Source organism: Protopterus annectens, chromosome 8.part0 (genome assembly GCF_019279795.1).
Source record: "Protopterus annectens isolate FY-2018-M chromosome 8.part0, PAN1.0, whole genome shotgun sequence".
In the NCBI taxonomy this organism is placed as follows: domain Eukaryota; kingdom Metazoa; phylum Chordata; order Ceratodontiformes; family Protopteridae; genus Protopterus; species Protopterus annectens.
In genome coordinates this window covers 212,257,605-212,283,556 of record NC_056741.1, presented here as the reverse complement: position 1 = coordinate 212,283,556, position 25,952 = coordinate 212,257,605, and the positions used below count along the sequence as shown (strand labels likewise).

The 25,952-nt window shown below is 41.6% G+C and overlaps 1 protein-coding gene across 1 annotated transcript in view; it reads right to left on the bottom strand.

Moving 5' to 3' along the window:
* LOC122808193 (endothelin-converting enzyme 1-like) overlaps window positions 1-25,952 on the bottom strand; it is a 1,395,094-nt gene that overhangs the window by 419,240 nt on the left and 949,902 nt on the right. Inside the window, exon 7 of the mRNA XM_044079161.1 lies at window positions 7,578-7,766. Within this exon, the coding sequence (XP_043935096.1) occupies window positions 7,578-7,766 (189 nt within the window). The remainder of the gene's footprint in view (window positions 1-7,577; window positions 7,767-25,952) is intronic.

Here is a 25,952-nt window from a genome sequence, read left to right as displayed (position 1 = left end):
AATCCCACCTCCACCTTGAATGCATCCTTCACTCCTACCGCAGATCTCACCACTGTCACACTACTCTTGTACATATCCTGTACCACTCTTACATACTTTTCTACCACTCCTGACTTCCTCATACAATATCACAACTCCTCTCTAGGCACCCTGTCATATGCTTTCTCTAAGTCCACAAAGACACAATGCAACTCCTTCTGACCTTCTCTATACTTCTCCGTCAATATCAGCGCAAATATCGCATCTGTAGTGCTCTTTCCCAGCATGAAACCATACTGCTGCTCACTAATCATTACCTGCCTTCTTAACATAGCTTCCACTACTCTTAACTTTATGCTGGGACTGATCAGTTTTATCCCTCTTTAATTACTACAGCTCTGCACATCACCCTTAGTCTTAAAAAATGGTACCAAAACAACTCTTCTCCACTCCACAGGCACTCTCTCACTTTCTAAGATTTCGTTAAACAATCTGGTTAAAATCTCCACTGCCATCTCTCCTAAACACCTCCACGTTTCCACAGGTATGTCATCTGGACCAACAGCCTTTCCATTCTTCATCCTCTTCATAGCTGTCCTTACTTCCTCCTTGCTAATCCACTGCACTTCCTGATTCCCTATCCTCACATCATTCAACCTTCTCTCTCATTCTCTTCATTCATCAACCCCTCAAAGTACTCTTTCCATCTGCTCAACACACTTTCCTCACTTGTGAGTACATTTACCTCATTACTCTTTATTACCCTTACCTGCTGCACATCTTTTCCAACTCAGTCCCTCTATTTAGCCAGTTGGTACAAGTCCTTTTCATAGGTTCATAGGTAGGTACTTGGCTATTGGCCATAGGGCCTATATAGGCCTAGCCAAACGGTACCCTGGCTTTTGCCACCCAAGAAAATTATTTTCCTGTGCCCCTGTCAAGCAGAGCCACAGAAGTGATCCCCGGGGTGAATTTCCTATCTCCCATCCAATCATAAAATTTTTTTTGAAGAGTGTAATGAGGAGCTTTGTTTGATATAGATAGGTAGTTTGTTCCAGAGTATGGGAAGTATCTGGGACAGGAATCTATTGCTTCAGCATGTTCTCATTATTGTGGTGACAAGGTTTAGGTCCCTAGAGCATGTAGCTCGGAGGGATTGTGATTTCTTTAAGTGGAGCATGTCCAATAGTTGTAGTGATGGACAGGTTGACAGATGAGATCAGACAGGAGGCCCCGTGGACTATGATGTTTGCAGATGGCATTGTGATATGTAGTGAGAGTAGGGACCAGGTTGAGGAGACCCTGGAGAGGTGGAGATATGTTTTAGAGAGAAGAGGAATGAAGGTCAGCAGGGCTAAAACAGAATATATGTGTGTAAATGTGAGGGAGGGTAGAGGAATGGTGAGGATGCAGGGAGTAGAGTTGGTAAAGGTGGATGAGTTTAAGTATTTGGGATCAACAGTTCAGAGTAATGGTGAGTGTGGAAGAGAGGTGAAGAAGAGAGTACAGGCAGAGTGGAATGGGTGGAGAAGAGTGTCAGGAGTGATTTGTGACAGACGGGTACCAGTAAGAGTGAAAGGGAAGGTCTACAAGAGGGTAGTGAGACCAGCTATGTTATATGGGTTGGAGACAGTGGCATTGACGAAAAGGCAGGAGTCAGAGCTGGATGTGGCAGAGTTAAAGATGTTAATATTTGCACTGGGTGTGACTAGGATGGACAGATTAGGAATCAGTATATTAGAGGGTTAGCTCAGGTTGGACAGTTTGGAGACAAAGCAAGAGAGGCGAGATTGCATTGGTTTGGACATGTGCTGAGGAGGAATGCTGGGTATAGTGGAAAAAGGATGCTAAGGATGGAGCTGCCAGGTAAGAGGAAAAGAGGAAGACCTAAGATAAGGTTTATGGATGTGGTGAGAGAGGACATGCAGGCAGTTGGTGTGAAAGAGCATGATGCAGGGGACAGGAAGAAATGGAAACAGAAGATCTGCTGTGGCGACCCCTAACGGGAACAGCCGAAAGAAGATGATGATGTCCAATAGCTCTTGGTTTGACATAGCTTTGCATGTTAGGCAGAGATTGCCTCTGAGTAGGCGATATGCGACAGAGTTAAGCTGGAATTTTTTGAGACGGTCTGCATAGGGCATCTGTTTGAGGCCAGTAATCCTCTTTGTGAGGTATTTCTGTGGCCTTTCTAGTTGTTGTAGATGTCTTGTGAGTTACATGCCAAAAGGGGCATTGTACTCTATAATGGGTCTAATGAGTGATGAGTAAAGGGGAACAATGATCTCTTTTTTCCTGGATGAAAAATCTTTTGTGATGAGGTGTGCCATGTAGAAGGATTTCCTGACTACTGCGGCAATGTGATTTTCAAAGGAGAGACTACTGTCCACCTGTGTCCCAAGGTCTCTTATCACACATTCGGTGTTAAGTAGACTACCGCCTATGCGGTAGTTCATGGGTACAGAGTTTTTACCAAAAGGGAAGACAACGCATTTTTTGGCATTTTGCTTGAGGCCATGGCTTTGACACCAGGCATCTGTCTCAGTGATGCCCTTTTGTAGGATGTCCCCATCGTTAGGAGTTTTGATTATGGCTCCTAGTTTGCAGTCATCTGCAAACTTTGTTAGCCAAAGACCTTCTATGTTAGCCTGTACTTCAGAGAAGTAAATACCAAACAGGAGAGGACATAGGACCGAACCCTGTGGTCTCCACTTGTCACTGGTCTGAAGTTGGATTTAGAGTCTGCTACTTTCACAGTGTGGGTTCTGTGAGTCAGACAGTTGGCAACCCATCTTGTGACACAGGGATTTATACCTAGTTTAGTGAGTTTATCTGTAATTCCAGAGTGGGGGATGGTGTCGAAAGCCTTGGGGAGATATAGATAGGCTGTGTGAACCACCTTACGCTCATCTACGGCTTTGGTGACTGCTTCAAATAAGTCTATCAGGTGTAGAAGACATGATCTGCCCTTTACAAACCTGAACTGGGTAGGGTCCAGAGTTTGGAGATTACCAATGTCATTATTTATAAGTTCCATGAGGATACATTCCATAGCCTTGCAGGCCAGGCTCGTCAGGCTAATGGGGCGGTAGTTCCCGGGGTCTGTGGTGGCTCCCCCTTTGTGGAGTGGGATAACCATTGCTGTGTGCCATTCAGTGGGCACAAAGCCTGAGGTAAGGCTATGATTGAACATGGTACTTAGGTGGGGTGCCAGTTCGTTCTGTAGTTCATGTAAAGCGCAGTCTGGGATGTTGTCAGGTCCAATGGATGCTGTGTTCTTGGCTTTGGAGAGTGTGTTTTTTACCTGTGCAACTGTGATTATAGGAACTTTGCATTCTTCTGGTATAGAGACGGGCCCTTTAGGGGATAAGAGAGGGGTAAAGTTAGAACTGAACCTATCTGCCAGGATGTTGGCAATATCAGTTGGTTCTGTATATTTAGTGCCATTGTGCTGTAACTCAGAGCAGATCTGAATGTTGCTATTGAGATTCTATACATAGCTATAAAATGCTTTGTGCTTGTCTTTAAAATCAGTGGTGATTTTGCTTTCGTAACTAGCTTTGGAGAATTTTATGAGGGATCTCAGCTTCTTACTTAGGCTGACCACGGAGTTCCTCCAATCATGGGATTTTACTCTTTTTTGCAACAGTTTTTTTCTTCTGTTGTAGAGTTTGTTTATGGCAGGGGACCACCAGATTGGCTTCTGTTTTTTGGAGGATAGCATCTTGGTTTTGTTAGGGATAGCACGATCCATGCACTCGTGTAAGTGCTTATAAAGTGCAATTGTATAGGATTCAGCAGTCGTACCTCTATTGTCCGTCAGCATTGGTGTTGTGAAGTTTGCCACTTCTGTCTTAAGAAGTGTGAAGTTGGCTTTGGAGAAATTTTTTACAGTGGTTTCCCTAATGGGAGGTGGGATGTGGATGTCTAGGGTGATTTGCTTGTGGCCGGATCTGACCAACGAGGAAGTGACCTCTGGTGTGGAACATCGGTTGCCCATGTTGGCAATGACCAGGTCTAGAACATTACTGCCCCTGGTGGGGGTGTGGATAAGTTGATCCAAGGTGTTGGAATTTATGAATTCCAGAAAATTTTGAGCATAATAGTTGGTACATGAGTAATTTTCCCAGTTAATGGTGGGGTAGTTGAAGTCGCCCATTATTAGGGTGTTAGGTTGTACCCTAATATTTTCCAGTGTATCAAGAAATGAGGAGTGGGAATCCTGGGGCATGGTAGGGGATCTGTAGCAAGCTACAATTTGGATTGCAGTCTTGCCCACAGTTAGTTGCACTTGGATAATCTTGGATGCATTATGCTGAGCAACTAGCCTGGAGTTGTGGATATCCTTAATGAATATGGACACGCCTCTGCCTTTAGTGCTTCGGTCAAAGTTAGGTGGCCGAAACGTGTGGTATGAATTATAGCCTGGTAATACAGGGGTACTTTCTAGAGCCTTGAACCAGGTCTCTTTCACTGCACAGATGTTGATGTTCTCCATTTTAAGGAGTGCCTCGAGTGAGTGCATTTTGAGGTTTAGACTTCTACCATTAAGTAGCATTACCCTCAGATTTTGCTTGCTTGTACCTGTTATGGTGGTGAATTTGTCATTTGAATATTGCCTAAAACAGGCACTATAGGGGTGGCAAGAGCCTTAGCCAGTATCCAGAATCCCAAGGGCGACAGGTGCAGGCCATCTTTGGCAGAGCATCGTGGTTTGTCGATCATGTCATCCCAGGAAGACAGATACTGGATCCCCTTAGAATAACACCAAAAGCTTAGCCAATTGTTGAAATCAATCATTTTGTTCTTGTACTGTGGTATCATTCTGGGTGATGGCAGGATGCTACTCAGGGCTAGGGTCATACCTGCCTGGGCTAAAAGATCGGACAGCTCCTCCATGTCTCTTTTCATATAGTCCAGGGAGGTACGTCTCAGGTCATTCAGACCAACATGGACAATGACAGAGTCATATTTGTACTTGTTGTGGAGTATCCTGAGTGCATGTGTTATGTGGCGGATCCTGGCACCTGACAGGCAGCTGACAGTAACTTTCTCCTTGTTTAGCCTGTTGAGTGGAACAGCACTGTGCCTGACTATAGTCACCTATGACTAGAGTGTTGGGTACGTTGTTATGCCTTATGGGCTGTGGTTGAGTAGTTGGTGGGCTATGTGTCATTTGGGTTGGGTTGGGGAGGTGGAGGTTGCTTGCGTTTCTGCTTTGGAGGTCCCTGTTGCTTGGGTAGATTTTGAGAGCCTCCATGAATGTAGGTGTGTGTTTTGTGTTTCTATGTGTGTGTTTTTGTGGTGTAGGTTTTGAGGAACTATGTCATGAGTGTGGTGTGGTGCAAGTGTTTATCTTCTCCTCTTGACTGTCTAGTCCAATCTTGGGTGAAGAGAGCTTTGCTTCCAGTTTAGCTATATAAGTGCATCTCTCACAGGTTTTAGTGTTGGGTGGTAGGAGGAGAGGGTTGTCTGTGTACATGAGGCAATTGCTGCATTGCCCCATGATGCCCAGATTCATAAGGTAGACAAGAGAAAACACTGGGAGCTGACCCTTAGACATGCCTGGATAGGTGCTTATTTATTAAGTACTAAAAACTGTTTTCCTCTAGATAAGTGAGGAAAGTTGAGTGCTGTAGTAATTTGTAGCTTATTTAGTGCTTACAATGAGTTCTGAACAAACGCTGAGCTCAAAGAAACAAGTGCTGAGCTCAAAGAAACAGATTTGAGTGCTGAAACTAGAAAACTGGCTAGTTCTAAGAAACAAAATTATGCTAGAAGGCTTCCCTCCAACACAAAAAAGCTTGGGGGCTCAGAAGATTACAAACAGTTCTGGATACAGCAAATCTGTATCTGGACTAGACGACTTACAGGAAAGGCAGGAAACAAGCTTAGAATTTTTTTTTGTAAAGTGTAAAGGGGAAAGGAGGAGCAGAGACTAACTGGGTTGGCCTTCTCAAATGTTCTCCCTGGATTAGGTAGAATGAGGTAATGGCACTAGACTGGGAGAAGTGTCCCAGATCAAATTTATGGTAGGGGCGGGCAACTGCAAAGCCAGCAAGTATAAAAAAAGGAAACCAACAGGGAGTGAAGGTGGGAAACAAAAATCAGAACAAACAAACCCAACCAGATGCTTAACCATTGTAGAAAATTTCTAGTTAATACCTCACACAGACAGTGAAACTAGCCAGCAAATATATGCAGACAATAAAAATGCTATAAATAACTCAGAAATAAGCAAAAAACAGGATACTTAATGTTATATATCACAGATTAGTTGGCTCAGAGCCCTTCCTCTGACTTCCTCTGATTAGCTCAGTGTGAAATGGCAGAAACACGCACAAGTTAACTCTTGCTCAGTGTGAAATGGCAGAAACACGCACAAGTTAACTTCTTAAGTAACAAAATTGAAACCTGAAGCAACTTAAAAAAAAAAGCTTGAAAGAACCAATAAAGTGCTTACTCCAAGCCGTAGTCCAGGCAACCCCAGTCAGCCAATGACCACAAACAATTCAGTCTCACTGAAATGCTATACTGGCTTTGGCTAAGCTATGATTGGAACATGTGCTCAGACATACAGCCTCTACTAACAAAAAGCTAGGCCCAAAACACAAGCCTGAATATGGACAATGCTACACTACCAACACTACTAAGGTAGAAAAAAACTGCAGAAATGTTTAAACAGATAAAGAATCAAGGAGAATCTAGAGAATGCTTTTAACTGCAAACAAGTTATATCATACACTCCTTAGCAGGAAATCAGAACAAGCAAACCCAACCAGATGCTTAACAATTGTAGAGAATTTCTAGTTAATACCTCACACACAGTGAAACTAGCTAGCAAAGTATATGCAGACAACAAAAGTGCTATAAATAACTCAGAAATAAGCACCCTTTCATACAACTCATCATATGCCTTCTCTTTAGCCTTTACCACCTCTCTCTTCACCATATGCCTCATTTCTGCTTCTATTACTGCTATCTACTACTTCTGCTATTTACTTCAGTACATTTTAAAAATATTGCCCATATATTGTAATTAATGTGTTTTGTACATTCCGGTTGTGCTAGTCACATCAGGATAAGAGTTTTATTGTTTTATTATGTGTATCTGACTGCTGAATCTCAAAAATAAACATTAAAATGAAAATAAATAGACCCAGTCAATGAGTAAGAACAACACTGTTTGAGAAACACATGCAATGACATTTTTGTTTATAGATCAAATTGAGCATTTTAAGCAAATTTATCTATGAACACAATATGAAAAATGAAGATTAAAAAAAAAATAAAAAGCAGCACGATTACAGGACCAGATTCCAAAAGACTTGCTCTCAGTGTAAGTTATCATTTACTCTGCTAGAAGGCTAACAGCAGGTCTTTTGGAATCTGGCCTCCTGTGAAAGCCTGTTTATAGCTAGACCTTGCACTAAAGTAAGTCACTTACATTGACAGCAAGTCTTTTGGATTCATGGCAGACTTACACTGAGAGCAACTCTTTTGGAATCTGGCCTATTGGTCAAACTAAGATGTGTACTGACATAAATCGATATGTATGTTACATATACAAAGATAATGTGATAATATATTTATTATACCTGAAGATCCTGAATAGTTTTCATCTGGAAAAGCATCTTTTCTTCAATTCGTATTTGCCGTGATGTTGCTAGCCTCTCAATTATAGAGGCATATGCAAAGACTACATGAACATACCGTTCAGCAACACCCTTTTCCTTCCCTGCAAGTTCTGCGAGGCTCTGCAAATACTGCACGATGACCCTAAGAGTCTAATGACATAAAGAGAAAATGTTTATATGGCAAGGTCAGCACGTAAGCAGAATTTGCTATGCATAATTAAAATACATTATTCAAACAAAACAGTGTTTCTGGAGCACATATTTGTGCAGAAATGAAAGGTACATGCTTAAGAAATAACGATCTGGGTGACCAGGTACATTATAATCAACAACAGAACTAAAGTCTTTAGCCATTAGACAGCTCCATATCTGAAAGTTTCCCTAGCTATTAGCCACTCACCTTTTACCCCTAATGCTCTATGTAAAGTCCTTTCTCTCCATATCTGAGATATGCCACCCAAAACAGAGGACAGAACAAAACATATGACATCTCAACCAAGTCAGCAAAGATGATGAGAGAAGTTGGGCAGGTATGTTGATAAAGATGGACTTATTCACCCAGATCTATTGGTATGGCAAATGCACAATTTTTATATCTAGCATTAGAAGGCTTGTCCTCACCAACAACATGACAGAGTCCTAAATCTCATCTTCCATGATGACCTCTTTCATGAAAACATACTTCTGAGCACTGTGGCCACAAACGACGACCTAGAACTAGAGCTCACATGCAGCTTATAGTATCTTACTAAAATTATTCAGTGAAGATCTAATAGCTGCTACACAAATGTCTTCAAAGTCTGCATTACAAAAGGAGGCATGAGAGGTAGCCATTATCCTAGATGAGTGAGCCTTAGGTTGGAAGGGCAAGAGCATAATATACTTTTCATAATAATATTTTATGCACTCAGTCAACTGCTTAGCTATGGACACTAGACATTTTAAAATCAAATATATAGTGCAGTAAGAGACAGCTTGAAGTAAGTGGATAACTTGGGATTTTTCCTAAATCATGCAGTTATCTCCATATAACATCTGACTGGGCTATAATTCGTACAGTGTAAAGTACAGTTGTTTAAGGAAATTTAAAATAACATTAGGTGTTTGAATATATCACTGTTGCAGTACTCTTAGCTATATGGGTTATATCTTGTCTAGGATATAACTAGAAGCAAGCTTCCAAAGTTTAAGGGCACAGGGCACCTTCAATGTACCCACACTGTTGACAGTTCAAACAGGGCTGGAAAAATATCAAAGGTCTGGATGCCAAGTCCTTCAGAGCTTTGAAGCAAAGTGATAGAGGGAGGCTAGAGTCCTGAAAAAGGTCAATGATAGATAAATCGAAATTGATGTCCTCACCCAGGAAGGATGAGGGTCCAAGAACCCCTGGAGAATGTTCCTAGCAAAGCCTGTTCTAGACCTATAAAAGATGTCTAGTCTGCAGTGTTTTGTACAACTACATATACAGGACCAAGCTGATGCCTCTAGAATACTTCTAGAGATTGCCCCTTCCTAAAAGGTCACTGAAGAAGCTGAGGTCTAAGCAGTATGTGCTTTGACTATGTCTAGAATTCACTTGTTATGGTGGAAATAACAACAGGAAATAGCATGGAACAACCATTTAGAAATAGTCTATTTTGATACAAGTTGTCTATTTTTCTTACTTTCATGAGAAATTAATAATTAATCAGAATTTTTGAAAAATTGAGTTCTGTTAAAGTAGATATAGTTGTCTGTGGATATCCAAAGAATAATGAATAATTTTGCCTTTATTTTTACATTTTGGAAAGAAGACAAAGAAATGGGTAGCCTGACTCAAAGAAAACCCAGATAACACTGTAAGCACAAAAGGAGTCATTCTCAAAGAAATCCTATCTTTGTGGAAAATGGCATAAAGCTGACTCACCATGAGAGCTTGCAACTCAAACACTCTTCTTACAGAAGTGAGAGCAATCAGCAAAACTGTCTTCCATGTTAAGAACCTCAAATCAGTCTGATAAGGTGGTTCAAATAAAGAAAGAGTTAATTTTTCCAAAATAAAATTAAGATCCCGTTTTCTAGGTGGATGGGTACGCATAACCCCTTTTAAAGATTTTGACATACGAATGCTTTGCAACAGAGGGATTCATGGGCAGAAATGCTGAAATGGTCAAGAAATAAATCTTGTTAGAGGAACAAGAAAGGACAGAGGATGACTTTCCAAGATGGCTGCACACTGATCAACAGCTTAACTTCAGCTCTCCCAGTATGAAAAAAGAAACTGAAACACAAGGGTTAGGAACTCTGTCACTTTTAGTAAATTCAGCTACTGATTAGTAAGTATGATGCCTGAATGCCAGCAAAGAAGAAACTAAAAGAGCCTGACAGAAAATCAACTAGAAAAGGTTAAGAGAAAGCACCAACTGGGAAGAATCCTACAGTTGTTCAGCAAAAAAGCAGTTCCTGCTCAGCTTTGGTGTAAGACATGGCTTCCAGTAATATTGAGGAAAAGATAAGTCAAATGTGGTCGGAGCTGATTAAAATAAATGAAGTAATAAACTATGAATATCATCTCAAATACCAAAAAAGGTGGAAAATGCAAGAAGCTTTAAACAGATATTCAGATGAGCTGATAAAACTACAAAAATCAGAGGATGAAATGAAGAAAAGACTGAGAACAAGACTGCTCAAGAAGAGATGTTTCAAAAATCAGTAGAATTAGAGGACAGTGCATGTAGGGAAATCTGAGATTTTCTGCTCTACCACAGAAACTAGAAGGATCAGACTGTATTCATTTTATGAAGGCACAAATGAGCAATTGGACTAGTATTCCACAGCAGGGACTGTTAACTGAAATGGCACACCATGTGTATGCTCCAAATCTGACTATGAGAAAGGCACATATTAGTAAAGATGCAAACCTACCAGCAGAAAGAGTTGATCATGACAAAAATGTGATAAAAACGCAAAGCATTAAAACTTGGAGACATCAGGGTATTTGCGGAAAATGATTATTCATCGTATATCAAGCAGAATAGAAACATATTTATCCCAGTAATCAGGGAATGTCAAAAGGCAGGTGTGAGATTTAAGTTGCTGAATCCAGCTGTCTTCAGAATATTTTTCCTGAATAATCAAAGTCATTTTTTGATGCAGAACAGGTTAATGAGGAAATATAAAAGTTTGTCCAACAAAAAGAGAGCCATCAATCAGGAAACTGTGCTTCTCATTCTTCCGATAATAAAGCACAAGACTTTGCCAGTGAAACATTTTCCCTTGATCTAGATGAAAATGCTTGTCAAACAGAGAAAAGCACAGGAGTTAACTAGAAGAATCAAGAGTACCTTGATACTAGACGAGAATCTGCAGATTGAAGATGGAGATGAACAGAAAGAAGATCAGCAACACAGAAATTAGTGAATAAATGTGAAACTGCAAAGCATCCATAGTATATGTGAAATATGGCTGAATAAGAAAAAGTGAGAAGAATGGACTTTTGTTGACTGTCGGGAAATGAAAAGCATTTGCCACACTTCATCTCATTAATATTTGGAAGGACATTCAGGGGAGGGGAAAAAAGAAGGAAAATGATAAGGAAAAAGTCTGTACGTGGCACTATTTCTATGAAACTTTTCACAATATAAATTGTATGTTTTATAATAAAGTATTTTTAGTTGTTCTTATATGTGATAAAGTTACTAAGGTAAACAGATATCTTTTTCTTCTTCAAAGCCAGAACACTGGTTTCTTCAAAGCTAAAAGTTAATGTTTTCTGAAAACATGCAAGTTGTTTTCACATCTAAGAAGAGGGGAATAAAGATAAGAAAGAACAGACATCAATTATTATAAGTAGAAGCACAGACAATAACATGCGTACTAGCATGGATAACCCCAAATTCAGATTAAGGCCTATGTTAGCAGCTGTCTCTTTGGCACAAATGTTCCTATTAGGAGAGATAAACTTCATTAATTGAAAATATGCACAGTTATGCATGTTTGTACTAAGTTAATGGTTTATGGAGGTATCTGGGAGAGGGTCTTTCAGGGACCTTCTTTAGGAGTCCACCAGCACATTCTCCTATGAAGGAATGTATGTGTCTGTCAGTGTCAAGTTCATTTGTCTGGCATCATGCCTCCTGTGCAAACCTGCACAGTGGGTAAGACCTTGTGCCCCCCTGTTTGCTTAAAAACCACATAACTATAGTGTCAGTGTACACCATGAGTGTGCTTGGTTTCCATAGCTGGCAGAAGATCTGCAGTGTTTGCACAACAGCTATTATTTCTTTCAAGTTGATGTGCTCCTTCAGAAGAGAAGCCATTTACCCTGCAGATGTTGAGATCCTGTCCATGTCCCCCATGCCTTGTCCAAGGCATCTGTGACCCAGGATGAGGGTGACCTGTTTCTCCCACAAGAGTAGCTCATTTTTGATGAAAGGTAGTAGAGGAAACAGTGTATCCAGGGGGTGGGAATGTTGGGACTACACAGATTTCAGGTACCACTGATTTTCCTCATGTGTAGTCTGGACAGAGAAATCATTGGGATGATAGCTCTCATGAAAAACAAGGCCCTGAGAATCTCCCTTGCTGTGCAATGTGACACTGAGTAGAAGTTTTGGTAGAAGCTGGTCAGACTGAAAACTTTTTCCTGGGAAAGAAATGGATGACTTTTGCATGTGTCTAGTCTGCAACACATTAAAATTATGTCCTGAGTGGGTGTGAGATGGGATTTTTTTTTTAATTTAATTGCAAATTTCAGGATTGTCAAAAGATATACCATATAATGAACATGTTTGAGGAGGATATCTGTGGAGACAGCTTATATCAGTAGGCTCTCCAGATAAGTTCAAATTTAAATTCCCTCTCTGTGTCAGAAAGCCACCACTGGAGCTTGACACTTTGTAAAAACTCTTGGTGCTGTAGAAAGACTAAAGGGCAAAGGAGTTCACTGAAAATGCAATGAGCCAGATGACTCTGAGGTATTTCCTGTAAGAGGGTCGAAATGGAATGTGAAGGTAGGAATCCTTAAATATAGGGATACCAGAATGGTCTGGGGAAGAATGAAAGGCAAGAGAGTGTGAAGACAGAGTATTTTAGAAGTAACGACTTTCAGGAAAGTGTTTAGAAGAGAAAGCTCTAGAATGGATCTCCATTATCCTTCCTTCCTTGGTAATAGAAAGATTCCAGAAAATAATCCCTGCTCTATGAAGGACACTGGCACTCTTTCTATGGTGCCCTGATCTAGTTAAGTCCTGAATAACATGTCTAAGCAACAGAAGCTGGTTGAGTGATGGAAGAGGCAGGCTCTTCAGAGAGGGGAATGTTTTCCCAAGACATGTCATAGCCTTCTCTGATGGTAATCATAACCCATTTGTCTATAGTTACCACTTCCCAAAATGGGACAGACAGAAAGTCTTCTGGCTAGAGGAGTACATGGACTGAGTAGAGTGGAGGGGTAGTTGAGAAGGTAGTCACAGGTTTTTGCTTTAAAGGGAGACCCCCCCCCCCAAAGGGGATTTCTTATATAGTTTGTCTGGAAATCTTTTTCTTGGTGTTTTTCTTTGTTTGTGAGTGGACCTACCATCCCTATTAACAAATGAAGTAGACTTGGCTTGGTAGTTTCTATAGTATCTAGGGTCTGTAGAAAGCAGAATTTGCAGTCTTGCCTGGCTCTTATAGGGCTTTGAAGAAACTGACAGCCTGTGAACCAAACAAGAGATGTTTGTCTAAGGGTGAATCTAGGATTTTAGATTTGAAGTCCTCAGGGATGGGCTGACTGCACAGCCATGCATACTGTCTGATGACTAAGCTTGTGGCAGCAGCCCTGGAGGTGGCATCCACAGCATCATAACTGCATTTGTTGCTCTATCTGGCTATTTCTGCAGTTTGAGATGGTAAGGTCTGTATTTGCTTAGGATCCACTGACTATGGGTCTGACATAACCTTTGGCAAAGACTTTAGTACAGAGAAAAATATTTGGTCATTTGTCTCTGGCAGTTAATAGCTCTGAATGCTAGGCTGGAGCAGGTACAGATCTTCTTCCCCACCTAGCTATAGCTCTACTATCTTTGTTTGTGGAGAGAGTGTTAGTACTGGGGAGCAACTTGGATGGCTTATCTGAGGAAAGAGAGACAGCAGCAGGATCAGCCACATGATTTTTATACAGGTATTTAAGGACTTTGGGTACCTTACAGAATCTTTGTTGACTGAAAGGCGTCCTGGTATTCTTGTAGTACTGGAGGGAATGGAGAAGGGGCTGGTGTTCCCATTTCCAGAAGGCTACAATATGTTTTTTGCACATCAGAGATCTGCTTTGATTGTCATTCAAAGAGCCTCCTTATGTTCTGAATAGTTGCCTCCAAAAGAAGCCACTTCAATGAGAGAATCTGAAGAAAAGGAGTCCACTTCATCCCAAGAGAGCTGTATTGGAGAATGCATTTGTGAGGAATAATGCAGAGAATGATTAGAGTCTGCATCTTGCTCATTCTCAAAGGAAGATGAATCTTGAGTATGTATTTGTGGTGTGGACTATGGCAGCTGGGTCACAAAAGAAGGAGACTTTAGGGCCACAAGAGCTTTAAATAAGCCCTGGGAGAAATCAATCTTTTTTTTCCTAGAAACTGTAAGGGAAGGCATATGTCTAGTTTTTTTCTTTTTCATTTTAGGCACAATGTCCATTTAAACGGGTCTCAGAGGATCAAAACCTTGTTGTACTTCAATCAGAGAACCTGGAACCTTTTCCCAGGCTAGAATTTGAGGGACTCTGTGTGGTCCCTCCAAAATGATAAGATGTGGTTCATCTGAGATATCTGCAACCTGCAAGGCCTCAGGAGGCATAACGGCCTCCAGCAAGGTCTCTGTAGCAGGCAACTGAGAAGACATCTGATGTAACGAGGGTTCTGCAGTGGGTACATCTGACTCAGAAATGTTAGACTGTGAATTATCCTGGAGTCTCCAGTTTCTTCTTTGGTGGAAGAGTGATATAGGATGCTGGGGATTCTGCCATCTTTGCTTGGGCCAGGCATTATAAATACTGTGTTTCAAGGAACGTGTCAAAGGAGCATTGACCTAAATTTTTTTGGAACAAATGACTGGCAGATCAACCAGGCTTTGTAGTTGTGCTTTGGGCCTAAGCAAAAAGGCACACAATATGCAAGTCCTTGTATTAAATCTGCCTACTGCACTTGCACGTACCCATCCTAGCTGACATCTAACGAAAAAAAGATGTTATATTCTTACCATAACATTCCATCTGTGTTGTTGATCTTCATTCATTCATGACGGATGGGTTTTGGTTCCGTCCTCAGAACCGAATCGGCTGTTTGTGCCAGCCAAAAAACTCTTGAGCTAAGCTTACCCACAGTGCCCCTCTCTTCATCTCCTCAGACTGAGTTTGACCGAAGAAAGAAAAGCAGAGGCTATTGTCTGAGCAAATGCCCTATCATGATGCTAGGTCCAAATCTGAACCTCCAAGAGGGGGTAGGAGGGTAGGATGTCATGAATGAATGAAGATCAACAACACAGATGGAACGTTATGGTAAGAACATAACTTCTTTATCTGATGTTGTTAATCTTCATTCATTCATGATGGATGGGACAGAGTCCCTAGCTACTTTATTCCCTGGGAGGCCATATGGAAGGATATTCCTGAGCACCACTGAACCAAAGGATGCTCTCCCCCTAGAGACCAAGAGCAATGAGTGATAAAGGTATGAGGAGTAGCCCATGTGGCTGCTGCACAAATGTCCTCCATGGAATCTCTGGAATGAAAAGCAACAGACATAGCAACTGATCTGGTCGAATGCACTTTGATTTTAGTTGTTAGATGGATTTGGTTCTGTTGGTAGGCAAAGGAAATACAGTCTCTCAGCTATTTTGCTAAGGTTACTTTAGTAACAAGTTTTCCCAATTTTGGTCCTGAGAAGGACAAGAATAATTGGTCAGATTTTCGTATTGATTTAGTCCTATCCAAGTAAAAACATAATTGTCTATGTACATCCAACAAATGTAAACAATATTCTCCTTTATTAGAGAAGTTTGGGAAGAAAACTGGCAGGTCAATGGATTGATACTCAAATGCAAAACAACTTTGGGTAAAAAGGATGGGTTAGTCCGAAGTGAAACTCTCTCTTTGTGGAAAACTATGTACGGGCTTTTTACGCACAAAGACTGTAATTCTGACTTTTGTCTGGATGAGGTAATTGCTACCAAGAATAAAGTTTTCCAAGACAAAAACTTCATATCACAAGTGGCAGCAGGCTCAAAGGGAGGACGAGTTAAAGTTTGTAGGACTAGCGTCAAATTCCAAGGTTCAAATGCCTCTTTGAACAGTGATCTAATATGTGTGACTTCTTTCAAAAAGGTCTTACAGAGATGGTGAGATATTAAATAGGAATCCTGGAAACCATTGTGAAAGTTTGAGATAGTTGTCAAGTGGATGCAAATAGTGGAAGCTGCAGCTCCTGAACTGAGATTTGATAAATTTTCCAAAACCAAGCTAATCATAGGCAAAAAGAGGTCTAAGTCCCTTCTCCTGAGACCAAAAAGTGAATCTTTTCCATTTGCTAAAATAGATTTTCCTGGCAGATGGTTTATGGGAAGCCAGAAGACTTTTCTTGTACAGGGGAAGCTAGATTATTTTGCCTGGCAATTACTGGAAGTGGAGGAACCAAGCTGTCAGCTTGAGGCACGATAGGTTTGGATGGATCAACCCTTGTGGGTGTGACAGTAATCCTGGAGTTGGATCCAGAGTCCATGGACAGTGAATTAGGTGAGGCCAAAGGAAAGGGAACCAAACTTGTCGGGACCAATAGGGTGTGATGAGGATTACTTTGCTTCTCAACCAAAGAGCTTTCTTTAGAAATTGCGGGATCACAGGAAAAGGTTGAAAGGCATAAAGTAGTCCCGTGGGCTAATTGTGTACTAGAAAATCCCTTGGGGACTCCCCCTGAGGGGGGACTAGGGCAAAATAGCTGCTACTTTTATGATTGGTGGGAGATGCAAATAGATCGCAGCAAGGCTGACCCCAGTGAGTGAAGATCTCTGCCACTATGACAGGACTGAGGGACCACTCTTGAGGCAGGAGAATGCATCTGTTCAGCTTGTCCACAATCACACTGGGATCCCTGGGAATGTGCATTGTTATCAGAAAGTGGTTGGAAGATATTGTACATTGCCAAACTCTCATGGCTTCTCCACACAACAGGTAGGATTTGGTTCCCCCCTCTTTGCTGATATACCAGACAACTGACATGTCCGACTGCATAGCAATTCTCCCTGATGGAAAGACAGATTGGAATGCTTGCAATGCCAGAAGCACCACCCTCAGTTCTAGGACATTGATATGCAAGTTGAACTCCACGGGGAACCAAGTGCCTTGGACCATCTTTCCCTGATAATGCTCCCCCTACCCCATCTGGGATGCATCCGTGGTCAGTATGGCTTTGGGCTGAGAGGGTGAAAAGGGGTGGCTCCATAGTACCTTTTCTGGCTTTATCCACCAATTTAAGTCTTGTTTGCAGCAGTTTGTTGTGTGGATCGGAAAGGACATAGGATGCATTAAAGGGGACCACTGTGATGCTAGGAGCCATTGTAAGAGTCTCATGTGTAGTCTTGCTAGAGGGACTATAGTAATCATTGCTGTCATTGATCCTAGTAGTTGAAGGGCTGCACAAACTGGGACTTTGTCCTGAGAGAGTATCACTTGGAGTTGAGATCTTAGTTTTTGGAGCCTGTGAAGCAGGAGGGCGACCACGCAAGACTGAGTGTTGAATGTTGCTACTATAAATTTGAGATTTTGAGTAAGTATCAGTTTGGATTTTTCTTCATTTATTGAGATCCCTAAGGATCTTGCTAGCCGTAGGGTGTAAAATAAGGCTAGAAGCAGCAGATGCTTGGTAGGGGTAGTAAGGAGACAATCGTCTAAATACAGAAACATCCGAAATTCTTGTAGTCTCGAGTGAATTGTTACCACTGCCATACATTTGGTGAACACTCTGGGGGCTGTATAGAGACCAAAGGGCAGCGCTCGAAATTGGTAGTAATTGGCTCCCAGCCAGAAGCAGAGAAATCTCCTGGAGCATTTGTCCATTTTTATGTGATAATACGCATCCTGGAGATCTATTGAGAACATCCAGTCATCTTTCTCCAGAAATGGGATGATTGAATGGTGACCATCCGGAATTTTGTCTGTCTGACGAACTTGTTCAGGATGCTGAGGTTCAAAATTGGCCTCCAGTCCCCTGTCTTTTTTGTCATTAAAAAGAACCTTGAGTAAAATTGGGATTCTCTGTAGTCTGGTTGGACTGTCTGGATGACTCTTTTTTGGAACAGCTTTTGAATGTCCTGTGCTGCTGCATCCCGTTGACTGGGTGGAATGTCAGAGATCTGCCTTAGCGGCCTCAGGTAAAGATCGAAAGGGATGTGATAACCTCTGGTAATTATCATCTGTATGGAATGCCAGGCTAGGTGGTACACAGAAAAATGTCCCCAACTGCTTCCAGAGGCAAGCAATTAGGCTGCTCTTTAGGAGCACTGGTAGGGATGCCCAGAGAGAGAGAGAGAAAATCTCTGGACCCCTGATTATGCAGACCCCCCCCCTGCCTTGGGGAGGGAGTCTTCCTGATGAGTTTCCCCCTCTGCCCCGGGGGGGATAACATGCCACGTGCGTCACGGAAAGGGCACTGAGATTTTTTGATCCACATCTTTCCACTCCTTTGATTCATAGAGTAGGATCACAGGGAGGGTGAGAAAATGTATGCTCACAGCAGACAGGGTCTTACAATCCTTTTCACACCTGGCTAATGTGTCTTTAACCTTTGGGCCAAAAACAGAGGAAGTGTCAATGGAAGCATTGATGAAGGAAAATTTAAAAGGGTCCGCAAAGTCACATAAGCGCATTCAGGCATGACGTCTCATAATGTCTGCACCCGCTAATCTGGCCGCACCTTCAGCAGTATGAGAAATCAACCGCATGGACAAATTAGATATGGATTCTAGGGTGGCAAGCTGTGAATCAACATTGTCACATACCTCATCAGACACTGCTCCTGCTAAGGTTCCTGAAAGTTCCTTGATCAGGTCTCTCCGGAGACGAGTAAAGTGTGCCAAATAATTCAATGACCACCCACTTCCCTAGTCCATACATTGTCTGAGAATCCTTGATTGGAGGATGGACAGCAGGACTCTCCTCAGCGAGTTCTTTTCTAGTGGCCACTGCTACCACCATAGTGTCTACTGCCAAGCCTTTGGACCAATGAGGGTGATCCTCTGGAGGGGAGAGTATTTTGTCTGGTCTCCAGGGGATTGGCTCAACAGTGTCAGGATTCTTCCAGGCACACTGCATGATGAGTTGAACTAGGTCATCTGCAGACATGGTCACCCGGGAAGTAGAGGGTCAAGCACGGAAAGCTTGCAAGAATACAGATTCCTCACAGGAAAGGTTGGTGGGCTTTCAGTCACCCTGCTGCTTTAAGATTTCTAGAATGTCTCCAAAGCAGACATTCTCAGGAGGCAACCATGAGGACTTTTCTCCTCATCATAATCTGTATCTTCGGTAAGGGATTCCTCAGGGGAATCTACATACTTCCTCTTGCTTGATCTCTTATGTGATGGCTCTTCAGTGGGGCATCTGAAGAGGATTTCGAAGAGAGGGTGCCCTGTGGTAGGTATCTTCAAGATCCCATGCCCAATGTCCCAGGGTAGTGGACTGTGTCTGCTGCGGACCAGAGGATATGTATATGTGGCATTCCGGCACAGAAGGAACCAGCTGTGAGCCTGCTGAGGTGAGTGCCCTCTCCATCACCTGGAAAGCAGGCCTGCCCAAAGAGGGATGGGATCCCAGAACCAAGAAAGACAACCTTGTTACCAGAGTCACACCCTGCTCCAATGAACCCACCCCCAGGGAAGGAACCGCAAGAGGACTTGGAGTTGTCAAAGCAACCGGAACCGTAGACAGCACCATAGAAAAAATATGTACCGTACTAGGGGTCATGGTGCTGACAGACCAGTCACAGTCCCAAGGATGGGTCAGCTCCGATTGAGTCATGGACCATAGGGTAGGCTCTGGAACCATGGTAAGATCTACCACTGGAACAGAAGGAGCTGAACCCGGGATAAGTGTCAGCATTGAGGGCTCCAATACCTGTGAAGAGGTTGAAGGAGGAATATATGTTGGAGTCTGTGGAGAAAATTCATCGGCTCCAGGTGGCAGGAAGGATTTAGAAGGAGTTGGAATTCCTCTGGCTACCAGGAGCTGCTCCATGAGTCTAACTACATTGAGCTCCGAAAGGCTCCTGGTGGAGCAGGTTGACATCCTTGATGGAGAAACAGGCCACTCAAGAAATGGGCTCAATTGCTGTCCAAGAAACGGCTTGGTAGATGAGGAATATCGGGTTTGAGCTACAGTCTCGACCTTTGGCACCGTGGTTGAAGGACCAGAAAGTTGTATTGTGGGGGGTAATGACCTATATTGGAGGAGAGACTATTTTTGGTGCTGAGAAGGTCTGTGATACCGTAGAAGTAGTTGGTACCATAGGTGTAGCAGTTATAATCGGTTCCATAGACAAGGGCACCATGGACGGAGTTTTAGGCTCCGGTGCCAAGTGGGTGCAGAAGTCAATTTCGGCTGTTTTGATTTTGGTTCCATATGAACCTGGGCCTTAGCAGGTTTCGATTAAAGAGAATGAGGAGAAGATGGTACTGACCGACTTCTCTTCTTCGGTTCTATTTTAGTAGGGGTTGAGACCTCTGCCTCAAATAAAGCCTCCGAGAAAGGGGATTTCAAAAGACCCTTTAATATTAACTTATTCTTTTTTTCAGCTAATGTGCGGGCACTAAAGCTCTTACATAACTCACAAGGTAGTTGAAGTTTCAAGTGTGGAACTCCAAGACAATATACGCAGGACAAATGCCCATCGGAATTAGGCATTTTCCTGCCATATTTATCACACTGTTTAAAACCCATTGTCCCCTTTTTATCTGCCATGTTCACAAGTCCAGTAATCAACAATCTAGTTCTATAATAAACAGCAGTCAGAAAGGAAATCCTGTCACAATTAGTTGTATAGACCAAAAAAACCCACACATACAGACAAGTAAGAGAAGACAGTTTTTTTTTTTTTGATTACCAACAATGGTAGATAAAGAATACCCAACAAGTAAAAGGGAAGGGAAGGAGGGAATACCAATAATGGTATTAGAAACTACCACAGAGGTAAGGGAGAGGGCCCTTACCACCAATGGTATGAAGAAATACAAAAATTTGATAAGGAAACAGAGAAAAAACTCACACACGCAAAATATTAGCAACTAACAATATTTTTATTTTTTTTATTTTATTTGCAGTTGGTTTACTAGGATAGTCCATTGGGCCAAGATGAACCCATTTTCAGTGGAGTCCTGGGGAGAAAAGCTCCAAACAAGCAAGGTTACAGTAAGGATTTAGATTACAGTCATTACAAATACTACAGACTAGTGAAAAACATTACAGATACTACAGACTAGTGAAAAACATTATAGATACTACAGACTATTGAAAAACATTATAATATACAATATTGAGAAGCCATTACATCTTAAGGAAACTTGCACTTAGGAGGTGCATACTAATACATTCATTGTAAATAGCTTAGTACTAATGAAAAACATTACAATATAGAATATTGAGAAGCCATTGCATCTTAAGGAAGCTTGCACTTAAGAGGTGCATACTAATACATTCATTGTAAATAGCTTAGTACAAGCAAGAGCAGGATGTATGAGCTAGGAGAGTACGTAAAATGAAAGTTGCCAGTGTAAAGATGGGAGGAGATTATGTGGAGTGGGAGCAGGAGCATTCCCACTGGGATATTAGATGTGAGTGAAGAGATTTTTTGAACAAAAAGCAGTTTGAGGTGGCATGAATGGATGGTGATAGGGAGTTCCAGAGACGTGCTAGACCATAGGATAGGAAATTTTGACCAGGAGGACGAGTTGGTTTATACAATTCTACTAGGTTTTGGTTGTTAGATCTTAGTAGTCAATCAGGGAGGTGCATTTTGCAGGCAGAGGAAAGGGAGGGACATAGTGAGGGGTTGAAAATGAAATTGTGTGCAAGAGTAAGTTGAGTGTAGGTGAGATGATTGGAGAGTTCTAGTCATTTTAGTTTGAGGAGAGATATACAGTGGTGGGTGGAGGACTTATGGCTGGTAGCTCATTTAGCAATTTTGTTACAGCAAGAGGAGAGTTGTGTTTTAAGGGAAGATTGTAGGTTAGTTTGGAGTGGGGCTCCATAGAGAAGGGAGGGGATGAGAAATGTAGTAGAGAGAGTGAATTTAGTGGAGGGTGTGAGAAAACGATTTTGTCGGTAGAGCATGCCAAGTTTTTGGTGGGTTATTTTGATATTTAGTTGAAGGTGGGAGTTGAATTTAAGCTGACTGTCAATTTGGACCCCTAGTAATTTGGCCTCTGATACCAATTTGAGAGATGTGTTATTATGGCTAGTGATAGATAATGTGCTTATATTGAAAGAGGTGATATTGAAAGAGGTGACTTTAGTGGGAGTAAATACCACTAATGTGGTTTTAGAGGCACTGAGTGCTAGGTGATTTTATTCATCCATTGTTCGGTGGTTCAGAATGCATCTTGTGTAAGCTTTAGGAGTGTAGGCATAGAGGTGGCAGAACAGATAATAGTTGAATCATCTGCGTATTGGATAATATTTGTGAAAGGGATGGAGATGCGGAAATCGTTTATAAATATATTGAAGAGGAGGGGACCCAGTATGGATCTCTGGGGAACTCCAGTTGGGGTGTTAAGGAATTCGGAGGTGGCTTTTTTCCATTTTACTGCTTGATATCTATTGGATAAGTAGCTGGTGAACCAGTTCATAGAGGAAGGTGATAGGTTAAGCTTAGAGAGTTTAGTTAGAAGTAGACTGTGGGAGATAGTGTCGAAGGCATTAGAAAGGTCAAGTAGGAGGGTAGAAACAATGTGGCTGGAGTCTCAGGCTTTATTCACACTTTCTAGGAAGGAAAGAAGGGCGGTCATAGTGCTGTGACCGGGTCTAAAACCATGTTGTGTGGGAGTTAGTAGGTGATTGTCTAAGAGATGTGGTAGGAGTTGTAGATGGACACACTTTTCTAGGAGTTTACAGATGGGAGATAGAATAGTAATGGGCCAGAAATTAGTGATATTGTTACTGCTGCTGCCTTTATGCAAAGGTATAATAAAAGCCTTTTTCCAAATTTGGGATACAAAACTTTCTTGGATACAGCGGTTGGTTAGAATGCTGATGGGGTAGGCAATGGCTTCGGCAGCTATGCTAAGAAAGCATGAAGGAATGTTATCGGGGGCATTAGAGCATGGCTTCAGTTTCTGAAGGAGTTTTTTATGGTAGATGTGGGTATGGGTTTTAATGAGAAAGGTGGAGAGTGGGAAGAGGGGGTATTTGAGGGTGGTGGTGATGGAGAAGAAATGAAAGGAGAAGCAGAAGTGGGGGGTGCAGTGCTGGTAGAGGAGGATGGGGTTGAAGTGGAGGGTGTGGTGGTGTTAGAGAATGATGAGGTTAGTTTGTAAATAGAATCAATGAAAAAAAGAGTTAAATTGTGTAGAAAAATCTATGTCTAGAGCATTAGGGTTTGGGCTTGGGTTATCTGATTTGCTGGGATTAAGGAGGGTGGAGATTCCTTTCCAGAATTTTTGAAGGTTTGTTTTATTGTTGTTTTGGAGTATGGAGAAGTAATTCTGTCGGTCAGTGATAATGAACTTGTTTACTTTGTTTCTAAGTGTTTTGTATTCATTATGGGTGGGGGGAGTCCTATTTTTCTGGAATTGTGCCCAAGCTTTATCTCTGAGGCACATGGTTGCTAGTGTGTTTTTGGTTAGCCAAGGGGCAGTTCTGATTTTTGTTCTTTTAGTCTTTATGGGAGCATGGTGATCTAGGAGGTTTAAGAAAGTTGAGTTGAAGTGGGCAACTGCGTTTTCCAGGAGTAGAGTTTAGAGTGTTCCAATTTATTGCCTTTAGCATGTTAGAAAAGGTAATGGGGTTGAAGTTTTTCTGGTAAAGAGTAGTAATATAATTATGAGTAAGATGTAAGGGTGAAGGAAGTCGATGTGTGAACATGGGTAAGTGGTCACTAAGGGGATCGGAAAGGGTGCCACTGTCCGAGAAATAATGGGGGTGAAAGACTAAAATCCAGTCTAGGGTACTACCACTGGAGAGTTTTTTTGAGGGGTGGGTTATGGAGTTGATTAGCTGTGAGAAATTGTAGAGGGTGATGTTAAATGGGTCTGTGGGAGACTGAATGGAGGACCAATTGATATTCATGTCTCCTAAAATTATTGTTCATAGGTTCTTAGATTAGTACTAGGCTAACTGCCCTTGTGAGTCATTTTAAGCCTAGCCAATTATTCTTTGTGAGACTCAAACCCTGCACCTCGTGTTTGTAAGGCAAACACTTTAACTATTAGGCCACCCTTTCAACCCCAAACATTTTTAAAGCACTGCAGGTCTTGAACCCTGGACCATGCACACCATAGTCATGGGACTTACCACTAAGCCATCTGAGCTGTATACAAACAAACAGCCCCTGCAAGGCTCAAACCCAGGACCTTGCACACCATAGTCAAAGTGATTTACCACTAAGCCATGTCAGATATTGTGGAGTTGTGCGAAGTGAGCTGAACAACCAAACACGGCCTATACGGTGAGCTGAAGACAACCAAACACCACCTATATGTTCAATGGAGATGTACGTTACTGCTAAGGGTACATGACACTAGGGCTGTCCTATGCAGGGGGGTCTATCTCCTATGGAAAATGGCTAAAACAATTTGATACAGACTTACTGATGTGTTGGGTAAACCAAATGATATTACTTACTGTAAAATTGACCATCTTCAAAGTAAAATTTGTCAATCAAAGTAGCGGCAGGCAGGTCAAGGGATGGATTCCACGGAGTTTAGATGAATGAAAATGAGGAATGACGAGAAAAGGGGAGCAGCAGCTAAAGATGACTAGCAGCAACAGTTGGGGCTATTTAAGAGGCAGTGTGTTCTTTGTTTGACTATTTATGCAAATGGTTGCATGTAAACATGTAGGCTTGTTGCCTTCTACTGTATAAGGTGTTAAACTCTAGAAAAACAGTGACTTACTTAAATAGCTGTAATTTCTAAACAGTTTCTATTACAAATATTTACCTACATTTTGAATTATAGAGGTAGCTGTTTGCATACAAACTGAACCTGTTTATGCATCATTTTACTCTGCTTTATCTATGCAACACTATACATGGTTTAATATGAATGTAATTTACATGTAGGATTTTTTCTTCACTATATCTGTCATGTTTCTGTGTCTTTCCTGAAAAAAGGGGCACCTTTTATAAAGCTAGCTAACAAGCAGATGCTCTGCATGTAAAGTTTACATTCCATGAACTAACCAAACTGAAATGCATGCAATGACTGTTTTAAATATGAGCTTTTTATTTCTTTTTTTTTTTGTGTGTGTGTGTGCTGTTATACATTATGCATTAACTGGAATAAATTATTAAAACTGATTTGGTTACAGAAAAAAAAAAATCACAGATAAAGAAATAAAGAACCTGTGAAAGAAAAGGTCCATTATATGTAATTCTGGCGTGGCAAAATACAGTGTGAAGTCATAAAAATTAAAAAGTACCAAAATTCTGAGTAATGACCACTGATATATTTATCAAATGAAATTAAGAAATGGCACTGGGGAAAGGCTGTTGTGTAAAACTGTAAAAGTTACAACTCCTATTGCTAAATTTCAATTCTGAGGCTTTGCAGCTGTTATTTTCCATAATGTTTTCAACTCAAGATATTTTTATGTGTCGACAACAACAATAAGTGTACAGAAGCATTAGCTGCTTGCTATGTAAAGAAATTATGTTAGGGATTGCAAGAAGACACCATGGTTAGATCTGAAAAAAAGGTTTCTACTATAAAGAATCTGTTAAGGGTCTAAATACTGCACAGACGTGCATGTAAGATCGACAGCCTTGGCTTAAAACTGTTCTTTCATCACTTTAAACAAACATTTCAAAATGGCAGTGTAAAAGCCCACATCAAAAAGATGAAACTTTTTCAAATGCCATACATCTTGAAAGATTTATTTCTACACAATGACTGCAAAATCATTTATCAAGACAGACAGACACACACCCACCCCCCACAAACCCCCCCACACACACACACACACACACACACACACACACACACACACACACACACACACACACACACACACACACACCATATTGGAGGGACAAGTAAATTTGCCATATCCTACACAGCTGGAATAAACATCCCCTGCATGTTAAGCAGTGCAACTCACTATCTTCCTTTAAAGATAAACTA